The sequence below is a fragment of the Phacochoerus africanus genome, chromosome 6 (assembly GCF_016906955.1).
Source record: "Phacochoerus africanus isolate WHEZ1 chromosome 6, ROS_Pafr_v1, whole genome shotgun sequence".
NCBI lineage: Eukaryota > Metazoa > Chordata > Mammalia > Artiodactyla > Suidae > Phacochoerus > Phacochoerus africanus.
Window position 1 is genome coordinate 519,428 of NC_062549.1, and position 22,788 is coordinate 542,215.

The following is a 22,788-nucleotide window of genomic DNA, read 5'->3' on the forward strand; positions in this document are numbered from 1 at the left end:
GGCGCCGCCCGCGTCCCACGGCGCGCGCACGCACACCGGCCCCTGTCCCGCCCGGCGCCCTCTGACCCCCGCGGGCCCGCCCCCAGGCCCACGCGGTCGCGTCGCTGCCGGAAGTGGCGGCGCAGGGCAGAGCGGCGGGCGGCATGGCGGGAGCTCAGGGCGTGCGGCGCGTGGCGGCGGCCGGGGCGCGGCCCGGGAAGCGGATGCTGGAGCCGGGGCGGGAGCCGGAGGAGGTGACGCGGGTTGCGGGAGCGGGAGGGGGCGGCGGGGCTGGGCCGCGGCGCGGGCCGGGGAGCGATCCCGCCCAGCGCCCGGCGGGCCTGGGAATGCGAGGAGGGAGGGGTCTGCTGTCTTCCGCCCCGGCGGCCTTGCGGGGGCGTCCTGGGCAGGGAGCTGGCTGGCGGTTGTGTGGGTCGGAAGAAGGTCTGGGCCGGAGAGAATAAGGAAGGAGAGCCGGCGTCCTGCGCAGCGGTCTTCCTGGGCCTTTGAGTTGTCATCCTGGCGCAGAAGATGTGAGCCTGTTAGCTGCTTGTATAGCCAAATGTTCCTGACACGTTAGACGTTGTAGAAGAGGAAACGAGGATGAGAAAGCAGCGCCTGCTGCACTGGACGGCCCGTTTTAGCTGGACTCATGCTCTTCCTGTCCAGCGGAACCCCCGCCGCGTTGTGGGGGTGTCATCAAATCTCATCAAATCTCGGTGGTAGAAAGCCATAGCAGGCTCGTGCAGTCGAGCCTCGCAGCTGGGACTCCACGTTGCTGGTTTATCAGGCTGCCCCTTCACTTGTGACAAGTGCTCGTGGTGCTCCCTGGCCGGCAGGCAGCTCTGGGCACCATGCTCACCCACTTGTAGTGCTTTTGCTTCTGTATTCATCAGCGGCTGTTTGTGTTTGTGCCCAAAACATTTGTGCCATTTTTACTTGCCGTTGTAATTGTGTAGCTAGTTAGGCACGATAGAGTGTGTGCTGAGTGCTGTTTGGTAACTGCTCCGTGCAGGCTGTCCAGTTTGGCGAGAGACTCAGGAGCTATTGAAAAACAATGAAATCTAGAATTTTGCCTTCCAATGAATGCTTGCTAAGAGTCTGCAAGTTCTTGTTCCACCGTGCACCCTGTCTGGTGGAGTTAGGGCCGGGGTGGTGTCTGGTGGGCAGAAGTCTGCTCAGAAGCAGCTCTGGTTCTGCGCCACACAGAGCTGGTCACCGACAGTGTGCTCCTTGCAGCCCTCTCTCCCCAGCGCCCCGGCTCCCAGCCTGTCTGACAGCGAGGAGAGTGTGTTCTCAGGCCTGGAAGATTCTGGCAGTGACAGCAGTGAGGAGGCGGATGGGGCCAGCGGCGAGGAGCAGGACGGCAGGATGGAGAAGGCCACGGGGCAGCAGGTGGGTGAGCGAGCAGTGTTCTGGTGTGCTCGTCCTCGCTCTCTGGGCGGGTGGCCGGGAGAGTGCCTGCCAGCTCGCGGGCTCTGCTTTCTCTTTCCTCTGGTGCCGGGAGGTTCTGAGCCCTAGGGCACCAGTTTTTAACCGCAGTAGGAACCCGGAAAATGTCCATGGCTGTGAGCCACCCACCGTGATTCTGATGTCACCCTTCCCGGGCTAAGTCTTTGCTAGACTTAGCTGGAGGCTGGGTTTCCTGGGGGGCAAAGCCTGAGGTGGAGATCTGTGTGCTGGGGGCCGCCTGGGGCAGCTGGGGGCGCTCTGGTCCCCACCCCCCAACCCCGAGGCTTTGTAATCTGTCGATGTGACAATGGGGAAGGCTCATCCCACTCTTGTTTTAAGTGAGAAACGCGAGAGAAAAGCTTGATTTAACTCAAGTGTGATGTCTGTCGTTTGGGACACCCAGGAAAAAGTTTATACCTCCTTATGCTCCCCACAGCCCTGGTGCTCTAGAATTTAGGACTAGGATGGAAACCCCAAAACATGCTTGTTCGCTCTGGTTCTTAGGAAGAAAAGATTTAAAGTCAGATTTAGGTCCTCTCCCCATTCAGGCTTTAACTGTCACGCTGGTGCAGAGAAGATGACCCAAGCCTTGCCCATGGTCCGTGGGATTCTGGGCAGCCGTCTTCCCCCTTCTTTTTAACTTTTTAAAATGACAAGATGCTTCCTGTTTGACAAAAAATGAAATCCGACACGAGTGCTGTTTAGTAAAGGATGGACGTTCCTGTTTGCGTCTTTGCTCCAGGTGGGGACTGCCGTTCTTGTATTATCTTGCTGGATCTTTTCCCTCTTTTAAAATGAGGGTCCATGAGTTTAAATGCTTAAACTTTTTTTTCAAAGAGGACTTTCACTGTTTCTTATAAGCGAAATTTTAGGAGTTCCCGTAGTGGCTCAGCAGTGATGAACCTGGCTAGTGTCCTTGAGGATGTGGGTTTGATATCTGGCCCCACTTAGTGGGTTAAGGATCTGGCATTACCATGAGCTGTGGTGTAGGTCGCAGACGTGGCTCGGATCTGATGTTGCTGTGGCTCTGGCGTAGGCCGGCACCTGCAGCTCCGATTCGACCCCTCGCCTGGGATCATCCATGTGCCATGGGTTCAGTCTTAAAAATAAAAAGAGCAACAGGACGAAAAAAAAAAAAAACACTCCAGAATTTTAGAAATAACTGAGTTAAATTGTTTTTTAATGAAAAGAACTTTTAGGTTAAAGTCTCTGAAGGAGGTAATGTCACGTGTCTCAGGAGGCTGTCCTGGGGAAGGGGCTCTCCTGCAGACAGCCACCTCCTGTCCCCATGGGCCATCGGGTGTGTGCTGGCCCCCACAAGTAGCAGTGCCGCCAGCTGGGACCTGTACCCCACCGCTTGGCTTCCCCGCAGAAGCTTCCTCCCTCGCTAGGGGCTTCTCCCTTCACCTGCCACAGCCAAGGCGTTGTCACACGTTCACGCCTGGAGGCTTTGGCCCAGGGTGTTCCTGCCGCCGGGGGCGGGCGTCCTCAGCTCCAGACCCCCTTCCATCGCGCAGCCGGTGGCGTGAGCATCTCCCATTAGCTCTCAGGGTCCGAGCCAGCGGTGATGCTCCAGCTCCTGCTTGCCTCTTTGCCAAGTGTCCCCCGGGGCCCTGTGGTGCCAGCCATGGCCATGGCCACGGGTGTGGTTTTGCCGATAACCCGTAGTCTTAGGTGCACTGCTTTGCAATCAAAAAACGATGTTTGCCTGGGGACCCACTGGAGAATGAGATGACTTCTGTGACAAGAGAAAACAGCCCTGCTGCTTTGCCCCCAGTTCCACTGCGCCCCCGCCCAGTGCCTGGTTCTTACCTGGGCTGCCAGCAGCTGCCCAGCTGTGAAGGTTTCTGTCTACTTCCTTCGGGGGGCTCCCGGCTGTCGCTTCACCCACACTGGTCACATCCCTCTACGTTGTGTTGGGAGGACCTGTTCCTGGTGACTTGTCTCAAGGCTCCTCCCGCCGCCCACCTGGGGCGGGCGTGCTCACCAAGGGTCCCTGCAGAGGAGGAGCCTCCTGGTGGGCTCTGTGCTCTCTGCTCGGAGGCTGAGAGGAGCCCCACCCCACGGTTCTGTGGGGCCGAGGGGTGTTGGCCACCCCCCAACGCTTGCACGGAATGTCTTAAGCCCAGCCCGGCGGGGGAGCCCTTTGCCCGCTGACGGCCCCTGGCAGCAACACAGGTTGGAGAGGGGCCTGCGTTGGGGCTTCTCTGTGAGCTGGGCCACTCCTGGCCCCGCGCCTTCCTGGCCCCGCCGTCCGGCAGTGGCTCGGCTGTCCAGGGCCTCGCAGCTCAGGAGGGTCCTGCTTCCCTGCACCACCCCCAGGGCACCTGGCAGTGCCTCCCAGGCTTTCCCGGCCCCACAGACACGAGGGCCCAAGTCACTGGGCCTCCTTTGGAGTCCCCATGTCCTGAGTGGATTTGGGTGTTTAAAGCCTTTTTTTTCTTTCTGTGCTTGTTTAGATCCTTTTTTTTTTTTTTTTGCTTTTTAGGGCCACGCTCACGGCATATGGAGGTTCCCAGGTTAGGGGTCAAATAGGAGTTACAGCTGCCAGCCTACACCACAGCCAGAGCAATGCAGGATCTGAGCCGAGTATGTGACCTACACCACAGCTCACGGCAGCGCCAGATCCTTAACCCACTGAGTGCGTCCAGGGATTGAACCTGGAACCTCATGGTTCCTAGTCAGATTCGTTTCCACTGCACCACAACGGGAACTCCTAGATCCATTTTTTTCTTTCCTACTTGTGTTTAGTCTGTTTTTTTTTTTTCTGTTTACGTGCATTTTTTTCTATTTTGCTTTTTTGTTTGTGTGGAAGTTTCCATTCTTCTTAGTTCAGTCTGTTTGCCCCATTCAAGGATGTAACAGGAGACCCGGTAACGACGCCTGACCTGCGCGTAACATCCGCCCCAGCTGGCGTCAGGGTCCTGCCCGCACTGTCTGCACCGAGCTTCCTGCAAACCCTTGGGCCGGAGGACCCATCAGGCCTCCACCAGGCTCTGGGGAATGGTGGGTGGACTGCGTCTTGGGTCTAGGCTGTAGTGTCACTGTGTCCTTTGGAGTCTGGGTGTTGATGCAGTCTGGTGCAGCCTAGGGCCTGGGGGGGGCGTGGGGAGGGGCACCCCCAGTGATTCTCATGGGCTGGGTTGTGGCGGCCACCCCAGGCAGGATGTGCCTGGATCTGTACCTGGAGCCGAGCCTGCGGCCCAGTGCCTGGAGAGGGGCCCTGGGCAGCTGTCCCACCTCCTCCTCCAGCACTTGGAGGCGTCATACAGCCGCCCCATGGCCCTCATTTCTGGGGATGAGAGTTCGGGCAGGGTGTGGTGGTGTCCCGTCTGGGGTGACCCGATCAATGAGTTTGAGGGGTCCTGCGGCCTCCCCCAGCTGGCTTCCTCTTCAGGGAGCACATCGGCTCCTCCTGCAGCCCTGCTGGGTTCTGGGACACTCTGCCCTGGGAGAATCATCACTCAGGTCATGTCTGGGGTTCAGGGGAGGGTCACAGGTGGGAAGAGCTGGGGCCTCCTAACCCCTGTGTGCAGCTGGGGTGACCCGAGTAGCTGGCTCTCCCTGGGCCTGTCCGCCTGTGCCCTTGCTCAGGGCTCCGGGCAGCATCCTGGGCAGAGCTGCAGGTCCTTTATGACCTAGACCCGGGGTTCTGTCCGTCACTTTGGGCTGCTCCACTGGGGCTGGCAAACCAGTCACCAGCCCCCAGATGTGCAGAGAGTCTTTGCTGTCCATTGGAAGGAAAGTCAGTGGTTTAAAACCGCACAGCCAGAGTTCCCATTGTGGCTCAGTGGCTGAAAAAGTCGACTCGTAGCCATGAGGATGCAGGTTCTATTCCTGGTTTCACTCGGCGGCTCGTGGGCCTTCACAAGCTGCAGTGTAGGTCGCAGGCGCGGCTTGGATCCAGTGCTGCTGTGGCTGGGGCGTAGGCTGGCAGCTGCGGCTTTGATTCCATCGCTAGGCTGGGAACCTCCACATGCCGCAGGTGTGGCCCTAAAAGACAAAAATGCAAGCAGACACACAGTCACACGTGCCCCACCGACCCACCGACCCGTGCACAGTACGCGCCCTTCCCCACCCTTCAGAACCGCCTGCCTTTGCCGTGCCAGCTGTATTTCTCAGCCCCAGGCTCTCGTCACAGTCAGGCCCAAGCACAGGTGAGGGGTCTCGGGCTCCCCCCCACACGGCGCGGGGCAGCCGTGGCCCCGCAGGTGGTGCGGAGCAGTCACTGGTCTGTGATGTCCCTGAAATTGGCCCGAGCAGCCATTTCCTTGTGTGGGGCTGGCTTCTGCCCTTGCTGGGTGGCCTTCCTTTCGCTCAGACCTGTGGCCTGTTCTCTCTATGGCCCTTTGAGGCCACACTGGTGTATTTTCTTTAAAAACCCGGCGGGTCTCCTAGGCCTCAGTTCCCTTTTCTGTTAGATGAGCCGCCTGCACCAAGTGCTTCTGATGCCAGCCTGTCTCTGTTGGGCTCCCTGCAGCGTCTTGGTGGTGTCATTGTCCGGTCTGGACACCCCCTGTGACCTGTGGGGTGTGGTGGCCGTCTCCCTTCTGTGGGCGGGCCTGAGCGGACCCCGCAGTGAAGGCAGTGCGGGCGCAGGGCTCTGCCGGGCTGACCGCAGGGGCCGTCACCGGCCTGCTCACGGGAGGTGGGCCTGAAGTTGTCGTGTGCCTGCTTGGGAGTGGCAGTGACGGGGCGGGGCCTGCTGCCATCTGGTAGGTGTCATTGCTGAGGTGCCACCTGGGGCTGTTGGAATGCTCTGGAATCTCGAGGGTGGGCAGAGAGGCAAGTGCAGCTTCCTGACTCTGTGGACCAGGTCCTGACGCCCCTGGACGCCCCCCGTGCGCCTCCCTTGAGGCCCTTGCTCCAGGCGCGCCCCGTCCCTCCCTGTCCACCCGGAGGCTGCCCTTCTGTGTCTGGGGAGCTGACCCCGGCTCTGACGGCCCTCCTCTGCTGATGGCAGTTGGTGTCTTCACACCCCTGCCTGGCTGCTCACCCCTCCCCGGAGGGACACTTTCCTCTGGTCCCGCCCATGTCCCCTGACTGTCCACGTGGCTGCCTTTGGGAGCCTGTGCCAGGCAGGCTTGAGCCCTTCTTGGGGTAGGTGCTGGCGGCCTGTGCTCTGGGCGGACCCCTGCCTGGTGTCTGTGCCCAGGGGCGTTGGCCAGGGCTGGCAGCTCAGACGCAGCAGAGCAGTGGCGGGAAGAGTTTGCTTCCCTAAACACCGCGGGCCGACCGGGCGGGGCTTGCTGGGTCAGCCTGTCCCAGAGCTGGTGGCCGGGCTGGGCCGCTGCACTGCTGCCCCCTGGCGGCTGCCATCGGCCCTGCAGTCACCTCTGCGGGAGCCCTGGTGCCCCATGGGGTTGGGTGTGTGCAGCTCTTTTATCCAGGAACTCACAGCCCCACTGCCCTGTGTCCCTGTCCTCGCCGAGGCCCTGCTGTGTCTGGCAGGGGGCAGTGTGGGGCGCCCGGAACGCTGGGGGATGAAGGGCCCATGACTGCGGTGGGGGGTGGGGTGGGGCAGGAGCGCTGTGGGGGGCACTGGCCCGGCTGGCGGGCAGTGGCAGTGGAGCACTGAGGCCAGCGCTGTGGACCCTGCTGCGAGTCCAGCCGCTGCGGCCTGGCGTTGTGGGGGGGTTGTTGCCCAGGGTGAGGATGGGAGGAGAGCTGTGGGCTGCCCTCTGCGCCCCCAGGCAGTGCTGACCCACTTTCTGTGACCTGCAGCACCGAGAGCCAGAGGTGGGGACGCACGGAGACTGGATCCCGCCTGGTTCCTGGCCTGGAAAAACCCACTTGGGGAAGACAGGCCGGAGGCTGAGCTGCCTCGCGGGGCTCAGGCGCCCTGCTCCTGATGCTCTGCTCCAGGGCTGAGATGGGCCTGTTTTCTCCATCGCCCCAGTTCCGGCACAGCCGCCCCCACCCCGAGAGAGGAGAATCTGTTTTCCAGGTTGGGGTGTGAGTGCCCAGTGGCACCCACTCTCTGGCGCAGTAGGCGGGGTCAGCCTGGGGCTGTGTCCTCCCAGCGTCCTGAGGGCCCCTGGCCAGCCAGGCTGGACGTGGCCTCCTCGGGGCGAGGGTCTTGCCATAGGGCTGGGCCAGCTGTGGACTGGACCGGGTGGGGGTGTCCCCCGGCCCTCACCTGCCACAGCCTCGCGGCCACCCCTGCCTTGCCGCCGACCCTGGGCTGGCTCTGGGCCCAGCGGAGCCTTTGCGCCGGGAGCCCTGCAGCCGGTGTCTTCGTTAAGGGTGCGGGGGTGGCCGAATGCTCCTTTTCCAGGTGTCAGTCCCCCTGGGGCCTCCCCCGAGCTTGGACGTGGTTCTGGGTCCAGCCTTTGACAGCAGACCCCTGGTGGGACCCCCCCGAGAGACCCACTTAGATGGGGGGCGTCCCCAGTCTTGTCCGGGGCAGGGTCAGGTTGGAGATACTCAGAGAGCGGGGTGTGGGGACCTCGGCCTCAGGGTTGGCGGGAGGGGCGGGGGGCCCCGGATCAGAGGGCGTCGGTGTCCGGATGTAACGCGTCTTCCCTTCTCTGCTCAGGCCGGGACCCCTGCCCTGAGGACGCAGGCGGCGAGCGTGCCTGGCGAGGACGAGTACGCGGAAGACAGTTCCGACGAGGAGGTAGGCCTGGGTCGGGGGGCCTTGCTGTCGGGGGCGGGGTGGGGCTACTGCGTGTCCCGAGTGGGCGTCCTGGCCGGGGGCCCACCACCTCAGGAGTGTGTCATTGTGGACAGGGGAGGCTGTGGGCCGTGCAGCCAGCCATGTCCACGTCCTGGTCTTGGGCCGTGCGCCCTGGACCGTGTGGGGGTGGCCGGCAGGTGGTGGTGGGGGCTGTGTTTGTGCTCTGGGTGGGCACACAGGCCTGGGGAGCTTCCCGCTGCCGGCCGGGCGGCCTGTGCTGGTTGGTGGGGGTGGGGTGGGAAGGGGATGCCCGGACTGGCCACTGAGAGCAGCGGGTGGGTGGCCCCTGGCACCTTGCTCCTTGCCTCCCTGGCCTCCTGGAGGTGCAGCTGATGTGGCCCTGGGCGAAGCTGGGGGCCCCTTCCTGAGGCAGAAAGCATGATGCAGGGTCCAGGGCGCTCAGGGCGCTGCCTGGGCCCTGGGGGACGCTCTGAGCTGGAGGTGGCCGTGCAGCTCGCCCAGCCCCCTCCCACATGTGTCCTCGCCACCAGGCAGGACTGTGGGCCTGTGCCGACTGCCCCGGGGGGAGCCCCCGGCTGTGTGCCTCCTTGGGCACGGGGGGCCCTCGGCTGCTCTGCCGGCCGCCCGTCAGGGGCTGTCCTGGCCTGGGGAGACACGCGCCCCCTCCCCTGCGCGGCTTCCACCCCCATCCTCCACTCTCTTGGCAGCGGCTTCAGGAGTCTTGGCCGCCCGCCCGATCCGGTCTCTGTGCGTTCAGAGAACAGAGACAAAACAAAATAAATTGGTTTCCTGGCCGGAGCAGCGGCGCACTCGGTGAAGGGGGGCCCGCGCAGCGCGGCTCCCTGCCTGTCTCCCCCTCCCAGGGGCTCTGGCTGTCGGCAGCCACATCCTGTCGGCTACTTTTTTATAGTTGGTATTTTGAGAAATCGATGATGATTGTAAATGGAGTGCAGGGGCCGGGGGAGGGGCCTCGGCCTGCCCGCGGGGAGGCGCTCCTCCTGGCCTGGCCTGGCCCCACGCCGCGGCGGGGGCTGCGGGGGCTGCTTCCTCCCGCGATGACTATCCCATATGTCGGCCTGAGTGACAGGAGGGAAGGCCGTGCCCGCCCGGCCGCGCTTCTGCCAGCACAGCCGGCCTGCGGCTCGAGGGGGCGGCAGAGCTCAGCTTTCAGGGGCCAGGCCGGCCTGACAGCTGCTCTGCTCCCTGGGACGTGCGCGTGTCTCGGCCATCCGATCTGATCTGCGCGGGGCAGGGTGGGCTTCCGGAAGCTGCGGGGCTGGGCTGGCGGCAGGCCCATCGGAGCCCCGGGGCCGCCCCCAGCCCGTGGCTGTGACGTGTTTGGTTGGCACCTGGGAGGGACCGCGGTCCTTGAACGCTGGTCACGCCGGGCAGCCCCTTCTCCACACCCTTGGAGCACGGGCACGGGTGTCCTGCCAGGCGTGCCCTTGGGGGCGGACCTGAGGTGTGCCAGTGCCGCCGGGCTGCCCTTCCGCAGGCCCTGTCCTGTCGGCCCCGTGGGCCTGGATTTGAGGCTGGGGCTGGGGGACACTGAGGTCGGGGGACGCCGACTGCTGGCCTCTGCTGGGTCTGGTTCTGGGGCTGACCGGTCGGTGACGTCCCCCTTCACCAGAGCATGGGCTGTGGCTGCCCTCCTCTGTCCCTTCCCCCCAATTCATGTCCCAGGCGGTGCCCCCGCCCCACGTGTCCACCTCAGCCCTCTCCCACAGACGTGATCTCATCTGGGGACCTGGGGAGGAGGGCGGCGGGGGAGGGCAGCGCTCGGCAGCGGCCCCTCCTCTTTGTCTCTGGCTGCGGGGAGAAACTGAGGCCTTGGCCGGCGGGGGGGGAGCGGCGGCTCAGCCTGGGGGTCGGGGCGGCCGACCCCAGGGGCCCCACGCTGGACGCCAGAAGCCGGAGGGGCCAGGGCGGGGGCGGGCTCGGCGCAACTCGGGATCCGCTGGGAAGGCCGCCGTCGGCGTCCAGAGCCGCGATCCCCTCTGCTCTCTCGCCAAGCGCCGTTAATGGCTTCTCCCAGCTACCGAACCGGCAGCTGCCTCCAGCGCTGGCGGCCTCCCTCCCCCGGCGCCGCCCCGCCCGCCCGCGCGCCCGCCCGCCCCGCCGCCCGCGCCCAGCGCCTGCGCCGCTGCTGGCGGAGGAGGCTCAGGTTTCCAGCTGTTGTGGGGAGCGTGCGTCCCGGCGGCCTGGCGGCCTTCCACCCCGAGGCCGGCCCCCGGCAGCCCCTCGCGTGGGTCCCTGCCCACCGGTCGCCCCGGTTGCCTCGCCTGGGAGGGCCCCGGGTGCGGTGTGGCCCGTGGCCTCGCAGGTGGCCACAGGGCACAGTGGGTGGGGCAGCTGTGACCTCCGGGTGCCTTGGGCAGGCCTGCCCGCTGCGCTTGCATGTGGGGGACGTGCCCTCCTGCCACCAGTGCCCCTGCCCAGGAGACAGGGGTGCCCCCTGGGGGGATGGGGTGGGGCGGGTGAGGAGGGAGCCCAGGTGGGAGGGAGGGTGCTGGGACAGGGGCCGCCTGAGAGAGGAGGGGGCTGCTGCTGCGAGGGGGGTGGCCAGCGGAGGGCGCCTCCTGCGGGGAATGGGCCGGGGGCGGGGGTGGGGGGGGTGGGGGTGGTGCTGCTGCAGAGCAGGAACGGGGCGGGGGGGGGGGCGGCTGCGTGAGGCAGTCTTGGGGCTCAGAGTGTGTCCTCCAGAAAGAGCTGTGGGAGGGCTGGGGTTTGGGCGGGTGTGGAGCCCCGGAATGTCTGGTCCTCAGCAGGGGGTCGAGCCCAAGCCCACCTTCCTCACCCCACGTGGTTTCTGGGAGCCCTGGCCTGCAGGAAGCCGAGGTTCAGGGCTCCACGTGGGGACGGCCACCGGCCCTTGGTCAGCCCCAGGAGGGCGTAGGTGGGTGGGCGTCTTGGGTGTCTGAGGAGCTGGGAGCAGGGGCTGCCGTGGTGCCCCTCCCCCACTCTGTGGGCGCCTGGGGGTTGGCCTTGCTCCCTCCCTGCGACAGCCATGGAGGTGGTGTTGGTAGGGGACCAAGGAGGGACTTGGAGGGGCCCTGGGCCCACACGTGTCTGATGGCTCGGGTGGACCAGGCTGGTGCGCTTTGATGAGGCCGGTCAGAGCCGGTGGGGGGTCTGGGCCGGCCTCTCAGGCGACTTGCTACCTGAACAGGCAAGGGGGTGCTTGGGAAGGGGGCTCCCTCCTCCTCCCCCCCCCCCGCCCCCCGCCCCGTCGGATCTCCAGCTGGAGGAGGCCGCCAGGCCCTGACCTTCTCCCGTTTGTCTGTCACCTGGACTCATCCGGTGGGAACCTTCTGTGGGTTTAGCTGCAGCAGGTGGGCCTGAGGCTCACAGCCTGGCCTCGTCCTGTCCTGTCCCGGGCACGGTGACAGAGACTGAAGGCCGGGGAGGAGCAGGAGAGACAGGCGCAGGAAGGCCGAGGGCGCGCGAGACAGGCGGGAGCGTCGAGCAGGGGGAGCGGGGAACACTGCCTGCATTGTAATCGGAGAGGGGCAAGGGAAAGGGAGAGACGAGCGAGGGGGCTGACCCCGCGCTCCCGGGGGACAGGTGGGAGAGGCGGAACGAGGAGAGAGTGAAGGATTCCAGAGGTGGGCCGGCTTCCTCTCTCTCAGACAGACACGGGAGGGAGGTGGGCAGCCGGCCAGCACCGTACCTGCAGTTCCAATCTGCGGTCCTGACAGCTGCAGCCACTTTGGGGAGGGGGAGGGGAGGGGGCTCATCGAGGGCGGAAAAATCCCAGCCGACACATCAGCCAGTTGCCGCCTGTGTCCGGTGCAGTCTGGGGCAGGGGGCTGGGGGGGTGGACCCCCGCAGGCCTCACCCAAAGGCTTGTCCCGGGGGCAGAGCAGCACCCCCGGGCGCGCACGGGCCCAGGGCTGTCAGTGCCCCCGGCCTGGGCTCCACGCTGCCTGACCTGGAGGGGTCGGCGGGCGCGCGCCCTGCAGGGTCACATGTGCTTCCTGGCAGCCCGCAGGTGCTGAGCAGGGTGGGGGCCGGCTGGCCTGCGGGCGCGGGCGGCCGGTGATGAATCATGTGGTGCCGCCAGCAGCTCGTTCCCCAGGCTGGGGACAGGGAGCTGACAGCCGCGCCGATCGGAGTGTTTCCAGCCCGGCTTGGCCCGCAGAGGCGCTCCTGGCCCAGGGTGCGGGCCGGCCCCCCCTTTTCCAGCTGCCTCTGTGGGGCTCGCACACTGGGAGCCCCAGGCCTTTGTCACTTGGCCCTGGCCTTGGCTGTGGCGGAGGGCGAGGCACGCATTCTGGGCAGGAAGTGGGGGGTGGGCAGGGAGCACCTGCCACCCCCAGGCCGGCGCCGGCCGTGAGTAGCCCGGTGGTGGACTCGCGTGGGGCCGCAGGGGCTCAGGGCCGGCCCGCCACCCCCAGTCTGGTTTGAATTTCTGGAGCAGTGGAGGGTGACGGAGTGTGCTCCGCCCCCGCCCCCGCCCCCGCTGGCTGGCTGGCTGGCTGGCTGGCTGGCGGGCCAGGCCCTCGGCCTCTGCTGCTACCGGTGCAGCTCAGGGAGCGACCGGGCCCACTGCCCAGGCCCGAGGCCGTCCAAGCTGCAGCCGCTGCTGGAGTCACAGGCCCAGCAGCCGAGGGCTTGGCCCACGCGCACTGAGGCTGGACCTGCCGGTCCCTGGGGACCAGCCCTGTGGCCTGTTCTCCCACCGGCACCCGAGCCGCCGGGGTCCTGACCTCGCACCCCTCCCCCCACACTGTCTGTCCTGCTCCTGGGGAGCCCCCTCCCCCAACTCTCTGCTCCATCCAGCCTGGCCTTTACGCCCTTCGTGCTTTGTCCCCCACTGTCTGCCCGACCCCAGCCTGGTGACTCTCTCTGTGACTGTGAGGTGGGTGCCCACCTGGCACCTGTGGTCTTTGGGGTGGTGGGCAGGCCCGCACTCCCCCAGCCCAGGTATGCTGTGAGGCCCAGTGGGGCATGCGCGTTCAGAGCCCTGAGGGGACATGGGCCCCTCCCACCCTGGGTCATTTTCCTGCAGTGTCCTCAGGGCCCAGGCGGGGAGGGGTGCCTTTCTCTGTCCTCAGCTGGACCCCTACGTTCCTGCCTGGGTGTTGGTTCTGCCGGCCGGCAGGCAGGGTGGGGGGCTTCTGCGGTGACCGAGCGTGCCCCCTCCTCCCTCCTGGCCAGCTGGAGGCTCCTGGAGGATTAAGGAGAGGAAATTTGGGGTTGGGTTTCTCTCTGAGTGGGACCTGCCGTTGTGACTTTTTATCCTGTTGTATTTCTACCAGATCGGACACAGCTCCCTCCAGCCCTTAATGGCTCTGGCTTTGAGAATTTTCTCCAAAATTACACCACCGCTTCCTGCGCCTCTGATCCCCGGAGCCCGTCCGTTCAGGGGAGGGGGCAGCTCTGGCTCTGCCCTGTTGGGGTGCCCACGTGGGCCTCGGCACCTGGCCTCTCCCGGGGGCCCTGCACGGAGGGGCGGGAGGGCCGGGGGGCCAGCACCTGCACTGGCCATTCCCTCCCTGCCGGCTGGCCTGGGCGGGGGGGACACGGCCGGAAGTCCACGGAGCCGCCCCCACCCTCCTTCTCTGCTGTGCCCAGGGAGCTGGCGCCATTAAGCTGTAATTGTCACCTGCAAGATTTTAATGGTCAGCCAGCTGTGTGCGGCTCCGGGAGAGGCCTGAACTGCCCTCCACGTGGGCAGGTGGGGTTGTGGGGGAGTTGAGTGGGTGCAGTGCTGGGCGGCCAGGGGTCCTTCCGGTGTGAGCAGCGCTGCAGAGGCGCCCTCTCTTCCAGCTTGTAGGGATAGGCACCCAGAGGTCCACACAGGCAGCTGCCACCTGGTCCAGGCCCTCAGGCCTCTGCAGGCCTGGGAACTGCCTCTGCCAGATGGTGCCCCTCAGGTACCCTCCCCCACACACCCACTTCTAGGGGCTCTGCCAGCAAAGCCTGGGCTGCTGAGGCCACGAAGGCCAGCAGTTCGCCTGCTCCAAGCGCTGCCCTCCTCACCTCTCAGGGCACCTGGCAGGCCCTCATAGCGGGGGGAGGAGCAGGGGGCAAGGCTGCTCCCCAGCGTTGGGGCTGGCTGTGTCCTGCTCTGTCCCTCGCCATGTGGCAGTGGGCTCTCTCCTTTCCTGGCCTCCTCTGCCCCTGCCCCCAGCAGAAGGTGTGGGGAGAGAGGACAGACGCGTAAAGAGAACAGCCTCGCGGGCGCGGGCCGGGAGTGTGGGCACAGGCTGTGGCTCAGGGTGCGTTCTTGACGGCTCGCAAGGACGGTGTGCGTCTGTGTTTGGAAGATACTGTTTTGTTTTTTAATTATACAAAATTTCCAGACTTTATATTATCATATCAAAGGCACAAGATGCCAGCACAGAGTGACCAGAAGAAACTCGGGTAGGAAGCCAGCACGGAAAGTTCCAGTGGCCCTGGGCAAGTGCTGGGGCCAGCTCCGCGTCCTGCTGCCTGTCTGTCCATTGGCCCCGCTCACGGCCGGGGGGGCAGGGCAGGGCTGGGCTGGGGGCGCCCTCGGGGAGTCAGGCCCACGGGGGCTCTGCGTGGCCGGCCGGCCGCATCGGCCTCTAACTCCGAATCGCAGTCTTCCTGTCGCGGTCCTTGCTCTGCGGGGGGAGGGCAGTGTCAGGGAGGGCCTGGGCAGGGACCCATCAGCAGCCTGCACCCCTGGGCTTCCCCACTGGGTGCTGAATGGGGTGGCGGGTGCTGAAAGTACCCCCTTCCGCGCTCACCCCATCTTCCCCGTGCAGTTTGGGGAGGAGAACACTGCTGCACAGCCGAAATTGTAAAATTAAATTTCCCAGATGTTCAGGCCCCAGGAGCTCGCGCGTGCTGTCTGGAGAGGAAATGGGGATTGGGGAAAGCCGCGCCGTATTTTCTCCCTGCTCACCCTGCTTTTCCGGTGCCACCAAGCACAGCAGGGGCTGTAAATCACAGCCGGCCAGCACCTCCCGACTCCCACAGCGTGGCCCTCTCTCCCAGCCCCCGTCTCCTGCCAGCCTCTGCCAGCAGATCCCGCACCGGTGTCTGGGTGGGCAGCCCCAGGGGCAGGGGCCAGGAGGGCGGGCAGGTGCCCTGATAAGCCAGACGCCAGTGGCAGGGGCTGTGGCGGAGCCGATGGACCCCAGAGGAGTCCCCTTCCTAGGGGGCAGGGTGGGTGGCCAGAGTTGCTCGCCGCCCGGCTCTGGTCTGGCGCCCTAGCCTCCTCCAGGTTGGGGTCTGCTCTGCCTTGGTCTCCTCCCCCCGGGCCTTGGGTGGCCCTCTCGGGTCTCCAGGGAAGCTCGTGTCCTAGAGACTCGTGGGCACGAGGACCAAGGAAAGGCCAGCCCTGCCTTCCTGGCTGTGCCCTCCCCGTGCGCCTCCTTCCCAGGGCCCGGGGCTTCCCTTGGGTTACAGGTGCTGCTGGGGGCTCTGCCCGCCTCTGGCCCCGCCCTCCCTGCCCTCCGGCGGGGTTGCCGGCTGGGGTGGGGCTGGGCCCCCGCGGCCAGCACTCACCAACTTTCTCTGGTTGCTGAGGCAGAAGGTGCAGATCTGTTTGGGCTGGGCGTTCTCGCCGTCGCGGGCGGGGGGCGGCGGGGGCGGGGGCGGGGGGCTGCCCGCGCGCGCCGCGTGGAAGAAGGCGGGCCCCGAGTGGCACGGCTGCCCGTCGCCGCAGGCCTCGCCCACCAGCAGCACGTTGCCCAGGTGCGAGATGTAGCTGGAGGCCAGGCGCAGGGTCTCGATCTTGGACAGCTTGCGGTCGGCCGGCTCGGTGGGGATGAGCGTGCGCAGCGCCGTGAAGGCCGTGTTCACGCTGTTGGTGCGGTCCCGCTCGCGCGCGTTCGCCGTGTGTCGCTGCCGGGGCTCGCGGCCCGGCCGCCCCCCGGCCCCCGGGCCGCCGCCGCCGCCCCCCGCCCGCCGGCCCCCGGCCCGCCTCCGGCCGCCCTGGAGGCTGCAGCGCGCCGCGTGCACGCGGCAGGGCTTCTCGTCGGAGCCCGAGCTCTCGCTGCCACGGTCCTCGTCCTCCGACAGCGGGCTCACCTCGGGGTACAGGTAGCGGCCGGGCGGCGCCGAGCGCAGCATGGCGAAGGACGTGGGCCGGCGGCCGCCGTCAGCTCCGCCGAGCGCAGCGCATGCCGCCGCCGCCGGCCGCCGGGCCAGGGAGGCGCGGGTCTCGGGCTCCGGCTCCGGCGGTGGCTCCCGCGGTGGCGGCTGCGGCGGCGCAGCGCGCACGTGTGCGTCCCGGGCTGGAGCGGGGCCGCGGGCCGGGCCTTTATAGCGGCGGCGGCCCCTCCCCCGCGCCGGCCCGCCCTCTCCCCGCCTCCCAGCCCCCGGAGGCGGCTTGGAGCAGGGGCCCTCCGTCCCTCTGCCTTCGCGCGCCGCTGCGAAGGGGCCTGGATGGAGCATCTTGCTGTCTCGGGGGACGTGGGCAAGGGGGAGCCCCCTGCTAGGTGCTGCCGGGGCGGCGGGGCCTCCTCTCTCCCCTGTTAGCGGGGCCAGGAGGATCAAGCAGGACCCATGACCCAGGCCTGCCTTGGCATGACCAAGCTCACCCAGCTGCCCTGGCCACAGTGCCCGGCCACACCCTGTCTGCCTCTGCCTCCCTCCCATGTACACTTGGGCCTTCTGTGCCCGGAGGAGGGGGCACCGAGGAGCATCGAGGGGCCAGAGGGCAAGCCCGGCCCCTTTGCTGCCCCCCGACAGCTTTGGCCTGGGGTCCCTGGCAGCACAGCCTTTCTGTCCTGCACCTGCCCTCTGCTGGCATCAAACACCAGGTCTGGCACAGGCTGTGGCTCCTGCCTGTGCTTCTGCTCGGGAGACCCCCACCCGCATCCTCCTCCCCTGCCAAGTGCTCCGGTGGGCTCCTCTCTGGGCCACGGACCCCCAACCCCCATCTGCCCAGTTCAGGGGTGGCTCTGCAGACTTGGGGGGCACAGGAGAAGGAAGGGCTTTCCTAGCAGGGCTCGGGGGCGCACCTGGAGGACGGGGGAGCCGGGAGGACTAACGCTGGCAGGTGGGGCTGGGCAGGTGCCGAGGGGCCGAGCCCGGAGGGTCCCGTCCTGCTTCAAGGGGGGCGCCCAGCTGTGCCGTCTCATCTGGGCCCCTCCCCCTGTGGCTACTGTTGCAGGAAGCGGCTGCCTGGGCAGCAGTCTCCGTGCTGGGTGGAGGGAGGGTGGTGGCTGGCAGGGGCCTCGACCAGGAATGTGTATCCAGGAATGTGGCTGCACTGCCCACTGGGGGTGGGATGGGGACAGGCCGGGGGCTGCGGGAGTCCCTGAACACTTGCAGGTCACGAGGTGGGGGATTCTGCCTCCCTGAGGGGTGGGTGGCGGGGGTCTTCCCCGAGTCCCGGCCCGCTTTTGCCTAAGGCCCCACCAGGGGAGGGAGCCCACGGGCGATGAGGTCACCTTGCCTGTGGCTGCCCAGAGCCCCGGCCAAGGAATCCGGGGGGAGGCTCTGGGGTTGGCACCACTTCAGTGGAAAATGTGAAGGTGCAGCTCCGGCGCCTCCGAGGGTCGGGGGATGGGGGACAGTGCCGGCCGCTGTGCCACGTCACACCCCAGGGAGAAGGCACGAGTCCTGCCTCTTCCTCTTCTGTATCTTCTGGGGGCTTGGAGGGAAGGGTGGGCACAGTGGACATCCAGTGCCAACATGCTGGCCTCCTGGCCCAGGACATCCGGAACACAGTGGGCAATGTGCCCTTGGCGTGGTACGAGGACTTCCCCCACGTGGGCTACGACCTGGACGGCAGACGCATCTACAAGCCCCTCCGCACCCAGGACGAGCTGGACCAGTTTCTGGACAAAATGGACAACCCTGACTACTGGTGAGTGGGGGCCGGGCGGGGGGCGGGGGGCGGGTGGGGCAGGGAGCGCGCTCTGACGGGCAGTCCCCAGGCGCACGGTGCAGGACCGGACGACCGGGCACGACGTGAGGCTGACGGACGAGCAGGTGGCCCTGGTGCGGCGGCTGCAGAGGGGCCAGTTTGGGGACGTGAGCTTTGACCCATACGAGGTAGGTGGCGGCGGCTGGCCCGCGGGTCTGGGGGCCCCCTGAGGGGCCCAGCCCACACACCCCTGCTTGTCCTTCCAGCCGTCTGTGGACTTCTTCAGTGGGGACCTCATGATCCATCCGGTGACCAACCGGCCTGCTGACAAGCGCAGCTTTATCCCGTCCCTGGTGGAGAAGGAGAAGGTGGGTGGGGCCCGTCCCCCAGGTGAGGCTCCCCCCTCCCCACCGGCTCTGACCCCACCGTCCGTGCAGGTCTCCCGCATGGTGCACGCCATCAAGATGGGCTGGATCCAGCCGCGCCGGCCTCGGGACCCCACCCCCAGCTTCTACGACCTGTGGGCGCAGGAGGACCCCAATGCCGTGCTGGGCCGTCACAAGATGCACGTGCCTGCTCCCAAGCTCGCCCTGCCTGGCCACGCCGAGTCCTACAACCCGCCTCCCGAGTACCTGCCCAGCGAGGAGGAGGTGGGCCTGGCGCAGGGGTGGGGTCTGGGCTCTGCCCCAGCGTGGGCACGGCTCCCAGCTCGCCCCCTTGCCTCCACAGCGCCTGGCCTGGGACCAGCAGGAGCCGGAGGAGAGGAAGCTCAGCTTCCTGCCGCGCCAGTTCCCCAGCCTGCGGGCTGTGCCCGCCTATGGCCGCTTCATCCAGGAGCGCTTTGAGCGCTGCCTCGACCTCTACTTGTGCCCACGGCAGCGCAAGATGAGGGTACGCTGGTGACGATGCGTGGGGGGGAGGGGCGGGGGGGACACACAGGTGACCCCGTGCTCTACCCCCGTCCAGGTGAACGTAGACCCCGAAGACCTCATCCCCAAGCTGCCTCGGCCACGGGACCTGCAGCCTTTTCCCACGTGCCAGGCCCTGGTAAGCGGACAGGGTGGCCGGGGAGTCTGTGTCCCCAGGGATGCATCCCCTAACCGCCCCTTCTCTGCAGGTCTACAGAGGCCACAGTGACCTTGTCCGCTGCCTTAGTGTCTCCCCGGGTGGCCAGTGGCTGGCATCAGGTGGGCCCAGGGTCGGGGCAGCGCCACGCGGGGGGTGGTACTGGAGAGCCAGCTCCTGAGGGACCGTCTGCCCCGCCCAGGTTCAGATGACGGCTCGGTGCGGCTCTGGGAGGTGGCCACCGCCCGCTGCGTGAGGACCGTGCCTGTGGGTGGTGTCGTGCGGGGTGTGGCCTGGAACCCCCAGCCTGCCATCTGCCTTGTGGCCGTGGCCGTGTGAGTACAAGGCCCGGGGTGCCTGGGGCGCTGGGGGGCAGTCCTGGGCCTGAGTGGCCTCCTCTGGCTCTGGCTGCAGGGAGGACACGGTGCTGCTGCTCAACCCCACCGTGGGGGACCGGCTGGCGGTGAGCAGCACGGACCAGCTGCTGAGCGCCTACACCCCGCCTGCCGAGCCTGCTGCGCAGCCCACGCAGTGGCTGGAAGCCTCAGACGAGGAGCGTCGGGGGGGCCTGCGGCTGCGTGTCTGCCACGGCAAGGTGTGGGGGCTGCGCGGGAGGTGGGGGGGGAGCGAGGGGGGGGGGGGTGGAGGGCGAGGCTTAGCTACGCTGTTCCTGCAGCCAGTGACGCAGGTGACCTGGCATGGGCGTGGGGACTACCTGGCCGTGGTGCTGGCCACCACGGGCCACACCCAGGTGCTGATCCACCAGTTGAGCCGGCGTCGCAGCCAGAGCCCCTTCCGCCGCAGCCACGGTCAGGTGCAGCGCGTGGCCTTCCACCCCGTGCGGCCCTTCCTGCTCGTGGCCTCCCAGCGCAGCGTCCGCCTTTACCACCTGCTGCGCCAGGAGCTCACCAAGAAGCTGCTGCCCAACTGCAAGTGGGTGTCCAGCCTGGCAGTGCACCCTGCAGGTGAGGGGGCATCCTGGGGGGGGGGCGCCAGGTGGGGGGGGGGCGCCCCCAGGTCCCCACCACTGTGTCTGCCCCCAGGTGACAACGTTATCTGTGGCAGCTACGACAGCAAGCTAGTGTGGTTTGACCTGGATCTCTCCACCAAGCCATACCGAGTGCTGAGGTGAGGTGCCGAGGTGCCGGTGAGAGCGCGGCCTGTGACCCTCCGCCCCTGCCTCCTCCATCCCCCCCCCCCCCCGCCCCCGGCGCTGCCTCAATCTGGTCCCCCCCAGGCACCACAAGAAGGCCCTGCGGGCTGTGGCCTTCCACCCCCGGTACCCGCTCTTTGCATCTGGCTCCGACGACGGCAGTGTCATCGTCTGCCACGGGATGGTGTACAAGTGAGTGCCCGCCCCGCCCGCCCTGCCCCGGGGGACTCTGCAGCGCCCGTCCTGAGCCTGTCCTTCCCCACAGCGACTTGCTGCAGAACCCGCTGCTGGTGCCCGTGAAGGTGCTGAAGGGGCACGCTCTGACCCGAGACCTGGGGGTGCTGGACGTGGCCTTCCACCCCACCCAGCCCTGGGTCTTCTCCGCCGGCGCCGACGGCACGGTCCGCCTCTTCTCCTAGGCGGCCCGCTTCCGGGGCCGCGCCTGTGCTCCAGACCCTCAATAGAGGCCTTTTCCCTGCTGGTGTGACCTTCTTGAGTTGGGGTTCCTTGTGGGGGGGTGAGGGGGGCACCGACCTGCCTAGAAGGAGAGGCCACACCATTGCACCACCTGCTGAGGAGCAAATGGCTTTATTTGGGGTGGGGGGGCAACAGCAAACTGCGCACCCTGGTGGCCCCTCGTCCCCCCACCTCGCTGTGGGCCGGGGACTCTCCGCTCTGCTCTGCTCGTTAGGGTCCCGTTTTGGAGGCCCAGGCCACAACTGCTTGTCAGGGCAGCCCTGCCGGGGAGCCTCAGGCGAACTTCACCAGGCGGCCCAGGGTCTCGGCAGCCTTTGCGCGCACCGCGGGGGCCGGGTCCTTGAGCAGGAGCTGGAGCGCTGGGGGACAGGGAGCCGCTGCTGGGGGTGCCTCCAGGGCCCTTTGAGAACCGACGCTGAGCCTGCAGCCCCGCCTACACCCCAGCAACAGCTGTGGCTCAGGCTGGTCTCCCCCCTGCCCCCCTTCCTGGCGCACCGGGCCTGGGGGCCAGGACCCCGAGGCTCACACCCCACCCCGTGCGTGGGGCCGCCCGCCCACCGCCCTCCTAAGACAGGCCTCTGCCGGGAGGGCTCAGGAGCCAACGGAAAGATAGTTTTTCCTTTTTTAGTGTTTTTTAAGCTCTTTTGGAACAGTTCAGAAGTTTCCGTGAATTACTAGAGACGATGAGGTCACCAGTGACAGGGAAAAAATCCTTGAAATCCAGGAAAATCACTTAGTCCCCCCTGGTGCCCACAGGGTCAGCACAGCCCAATGTGCGTGGGGGGGGGGGCACGGAGATGGGGGGGCTCTGGGCTCCTGACCCTGTGGGCGGGGTGGTGGGGGGGCACACACGGGACTTGGGGCTTGCCTGCGAGGAGCTGCTCCAGGTCCACCTGTGGCCTGTGCTCAGCTTCCACGTGCAGCACCAGGAACCCTGCAGGGAGGGGGCGCAGCCAAGGTCAGGGTCCCGGGGAGGGGTTGGGGGGGGGCGGGGGGTGCCCAGGGCAGCGCTCACCTGTGAGCATGGGGGCCGCAGCTCGGACGTCCTCCCAGCTGCTCTTGAAGTAGAACAGGCTGGTGCTCACCAGGCGGCCCAGCAGGTCGGGGAAGTGGTGCATCTGCAGAGAGACGTCAGCCAGGCCCCGCCCCCGCCCCTGCCCCGCCCCCGGCCCGGCCCCGCCCCCGCCCCGCACCAGGTGCTTGCAGGTGGTGTTGAGGAACTCCCCGAAGTGCAGGCTCCGGCCCTCCTGCAGGTGCTTCTGGAAGACGTCGGCCAGCTCCTCACACTCCAGATTGGGGCCGCACATGCGCAGGGCGAACCTGCAGGCCTGCAGAGCCCTGCCTGAGTCCGGGTTCCCCCACCCCCCCCCCACCCCGTGCCCGGCTGGGCCTGCCCATCTCGCGCGGGCTACTCACCGCGGTCACGGGGGCCTGGGGGTCCCGCAGGTGTAAGAGCAGGGGTGCCAGCCCGCCCACAACCTGCTCCAGGAAGACGTCCTCACAGTCCCCGCGGCAGGCCTTGTTGAGGTGCCCGAAGAGGCGGATGGATGCCGCACGGAACTCCATCTTTTCCTGGGGTGCGGGGGCGGCAGGCATCAGCCCCCGGGGCCCTTCCCAGCCCTGCCCGTTGGTCGACAGCAGGCACCACGCCTCGCGGTGGGTGTGTGTGTGTGTGTGTGTGTGTGTGTGTGTGGTGGGCGTGTGGCTCAGGACCCCGCGGGCAGAGCTGCAGGGCCTCGGGTTGCCCCCACCCCCACCTACACTGTCAAAGAAGGGCCGGATGCGAATGGCCACGTGCAGAAGCACGGAGCGTAGGTCCCAGGCCTCCACCAGGTCCAGCAGCCGCGCGAGGCCCACCATGGCCTCCAGGGCCACGAGGCTGTGGGCGGCGTCCCCGTCGTCCAGCCCTCCGATCATGGCCGTCAGGAGCTGGGGGCCGTGGGCCCGCACCTGGGGAGGCCACACAGCCGTGTCCCAGTCCCTCCACGCCCGTCTGCCTGGGCTTCCTCGCTGACGGAGCCTCCCCCCGCCCACGGGCGGGGGCAGGACAGCTCACCTTGTCGGGGGAGCCGGTGGCCACGTTGGCCAGACCCCGGAGCACCAGCCGCCGCACGCTCGCGCAGCTGTCCTTCTGCCGCGCCGCCAGGTTGTCCAGCAGCGACTCCAAGAGCATCAGGTCCCTCACCACGTTGCTGCTGAGCAGCTGGGGGCAGAGGGGCCCTGAGCACC

General features: G+C 67.1%; 3 protein-coding genes across 13 annotated transcripts in view; 1 reads left to right on the forward strand and 2 right to left on the reverse strand.

The window, feature by feature from the left end:
* The first annotated feature begins 110 nt into the window (after positions 1–110).
* On the forward strand, positions 111–20,560 carry BOP1 (BOP1 ribosomal biogenesis factor). 2 transcript variants are annotated; one of them, XM_047785522.1, is made up of 16 exons: positions 111–233; positions 1,219–1,374; positions 7,970–8,050; positions 17,710–17,864; positions 17,935–18,052; positions 18,131–18,232; positions 18,302–18,514; positions 18,594–18,755; positions 18,831–18,911; positions 18,982–19,051; positions 19,132–19,264; positions 19,344–19,524; positions 19,606–19,894; positions 19,973–20,057; positions 20,167–20,274; positions 20,348–20,560. In XM_047785522.1, exons 1-16 carry the CDS (start codon positions 144–146, stop codon positions 20,499–20,501), a joined length of 2,178 nt encoding a protein of 725 aa, XP_047641478.1. In that variant the 5' UTR covers positions 111–143; the 3' UTR covers positions 20,502–20,560. The 2 variants fall into 2 exon arrangements, with proteins under 2 accessions (XP_047641478.1, XP_047641479.1); XM_047785523.1 differs by lacking the exon at positions 111–233 and adding an exon at positions 343–512.
* Positions 14,332–17,714, reverse strand: SCX (scleraxis bHLH transcription factor). 2 transcript variants are annotated; one of them, XR_007135641.1, is made up of 3 exons: positions 15,554–17,714; positions 14,791–14,894; positions 14,332–14,664 (listed from the first exon to the last, which is right to left on the reverse strand). XR_007135641.1 is itself a non-coding variant. In XM_047785648.1 (2 exons), the coding sequence occupies exons 1-2, from the start codon at positions 16,646–16,648 to the stop codon at positions 14,626–14,628; spliced, it is 1,134 nt and encodes a 377-aa protein (XP_047641604.1). In that variant the 5' UTR covers positions 16,649–17,714; the 3' UTR covers positions 14,332–14,625. The 2 variants fall into 2 exon arrangements, 1 of the variants encoding a protein (XP_047641604.1); XM_047785648.1 differs by lacking the exon at positions 14,791–14,894.
* Positions 20,561–20,654: 94 nt separating the features above from the next.
* MROH1 (maestro heat like repeat family member 1) overlaps positions 20,655–22,788 on the reverse strand; it is a 70,701-nt gene continuing 68,567 nt past the window's right edge. For 4 of the 9 annotated variants that reach the window (XM_047785484.1, XM_047785485.1, XM_047785482.1 and 1 more), the window contains 7 exons: positions 22,616–22,762; positions 22,321–22,509; positions 21,976–22,131; positions 21,753–21,887; positions 21,575–21,677; positions 21,428–21,493; positions 20,655–20,918 (listed from right to left, as the gene is read on the reverse strand). In XM_047785484.1, coding sequence (XP_047641440.1) covers positions 20,833–20,918; positions 21,428–21,493; positions 21,575–21,677; positions 21,753–21,887; positions 21,976–22,131; positions 22,321–22,509; positions 22,616–22,762 — 882 coding nt within the window. In that variant the 3' untranslated portion in view covers positions 20,655–20,832. Of the gene's footprint in view, positions 20,993–21,427; positions 21,494–21,574; positions 21,678–21,752; positions 21,888–21,975; positions 22,132–22,319; positions 22,510–22,615; positions 22,763–22,788 lie in introns of those variants that run through there. The other 5 variants (XM_047785480.1, XM_047785479.1, XM_047785478.1 and 2 more) reach the window with 3 other exon arrangements.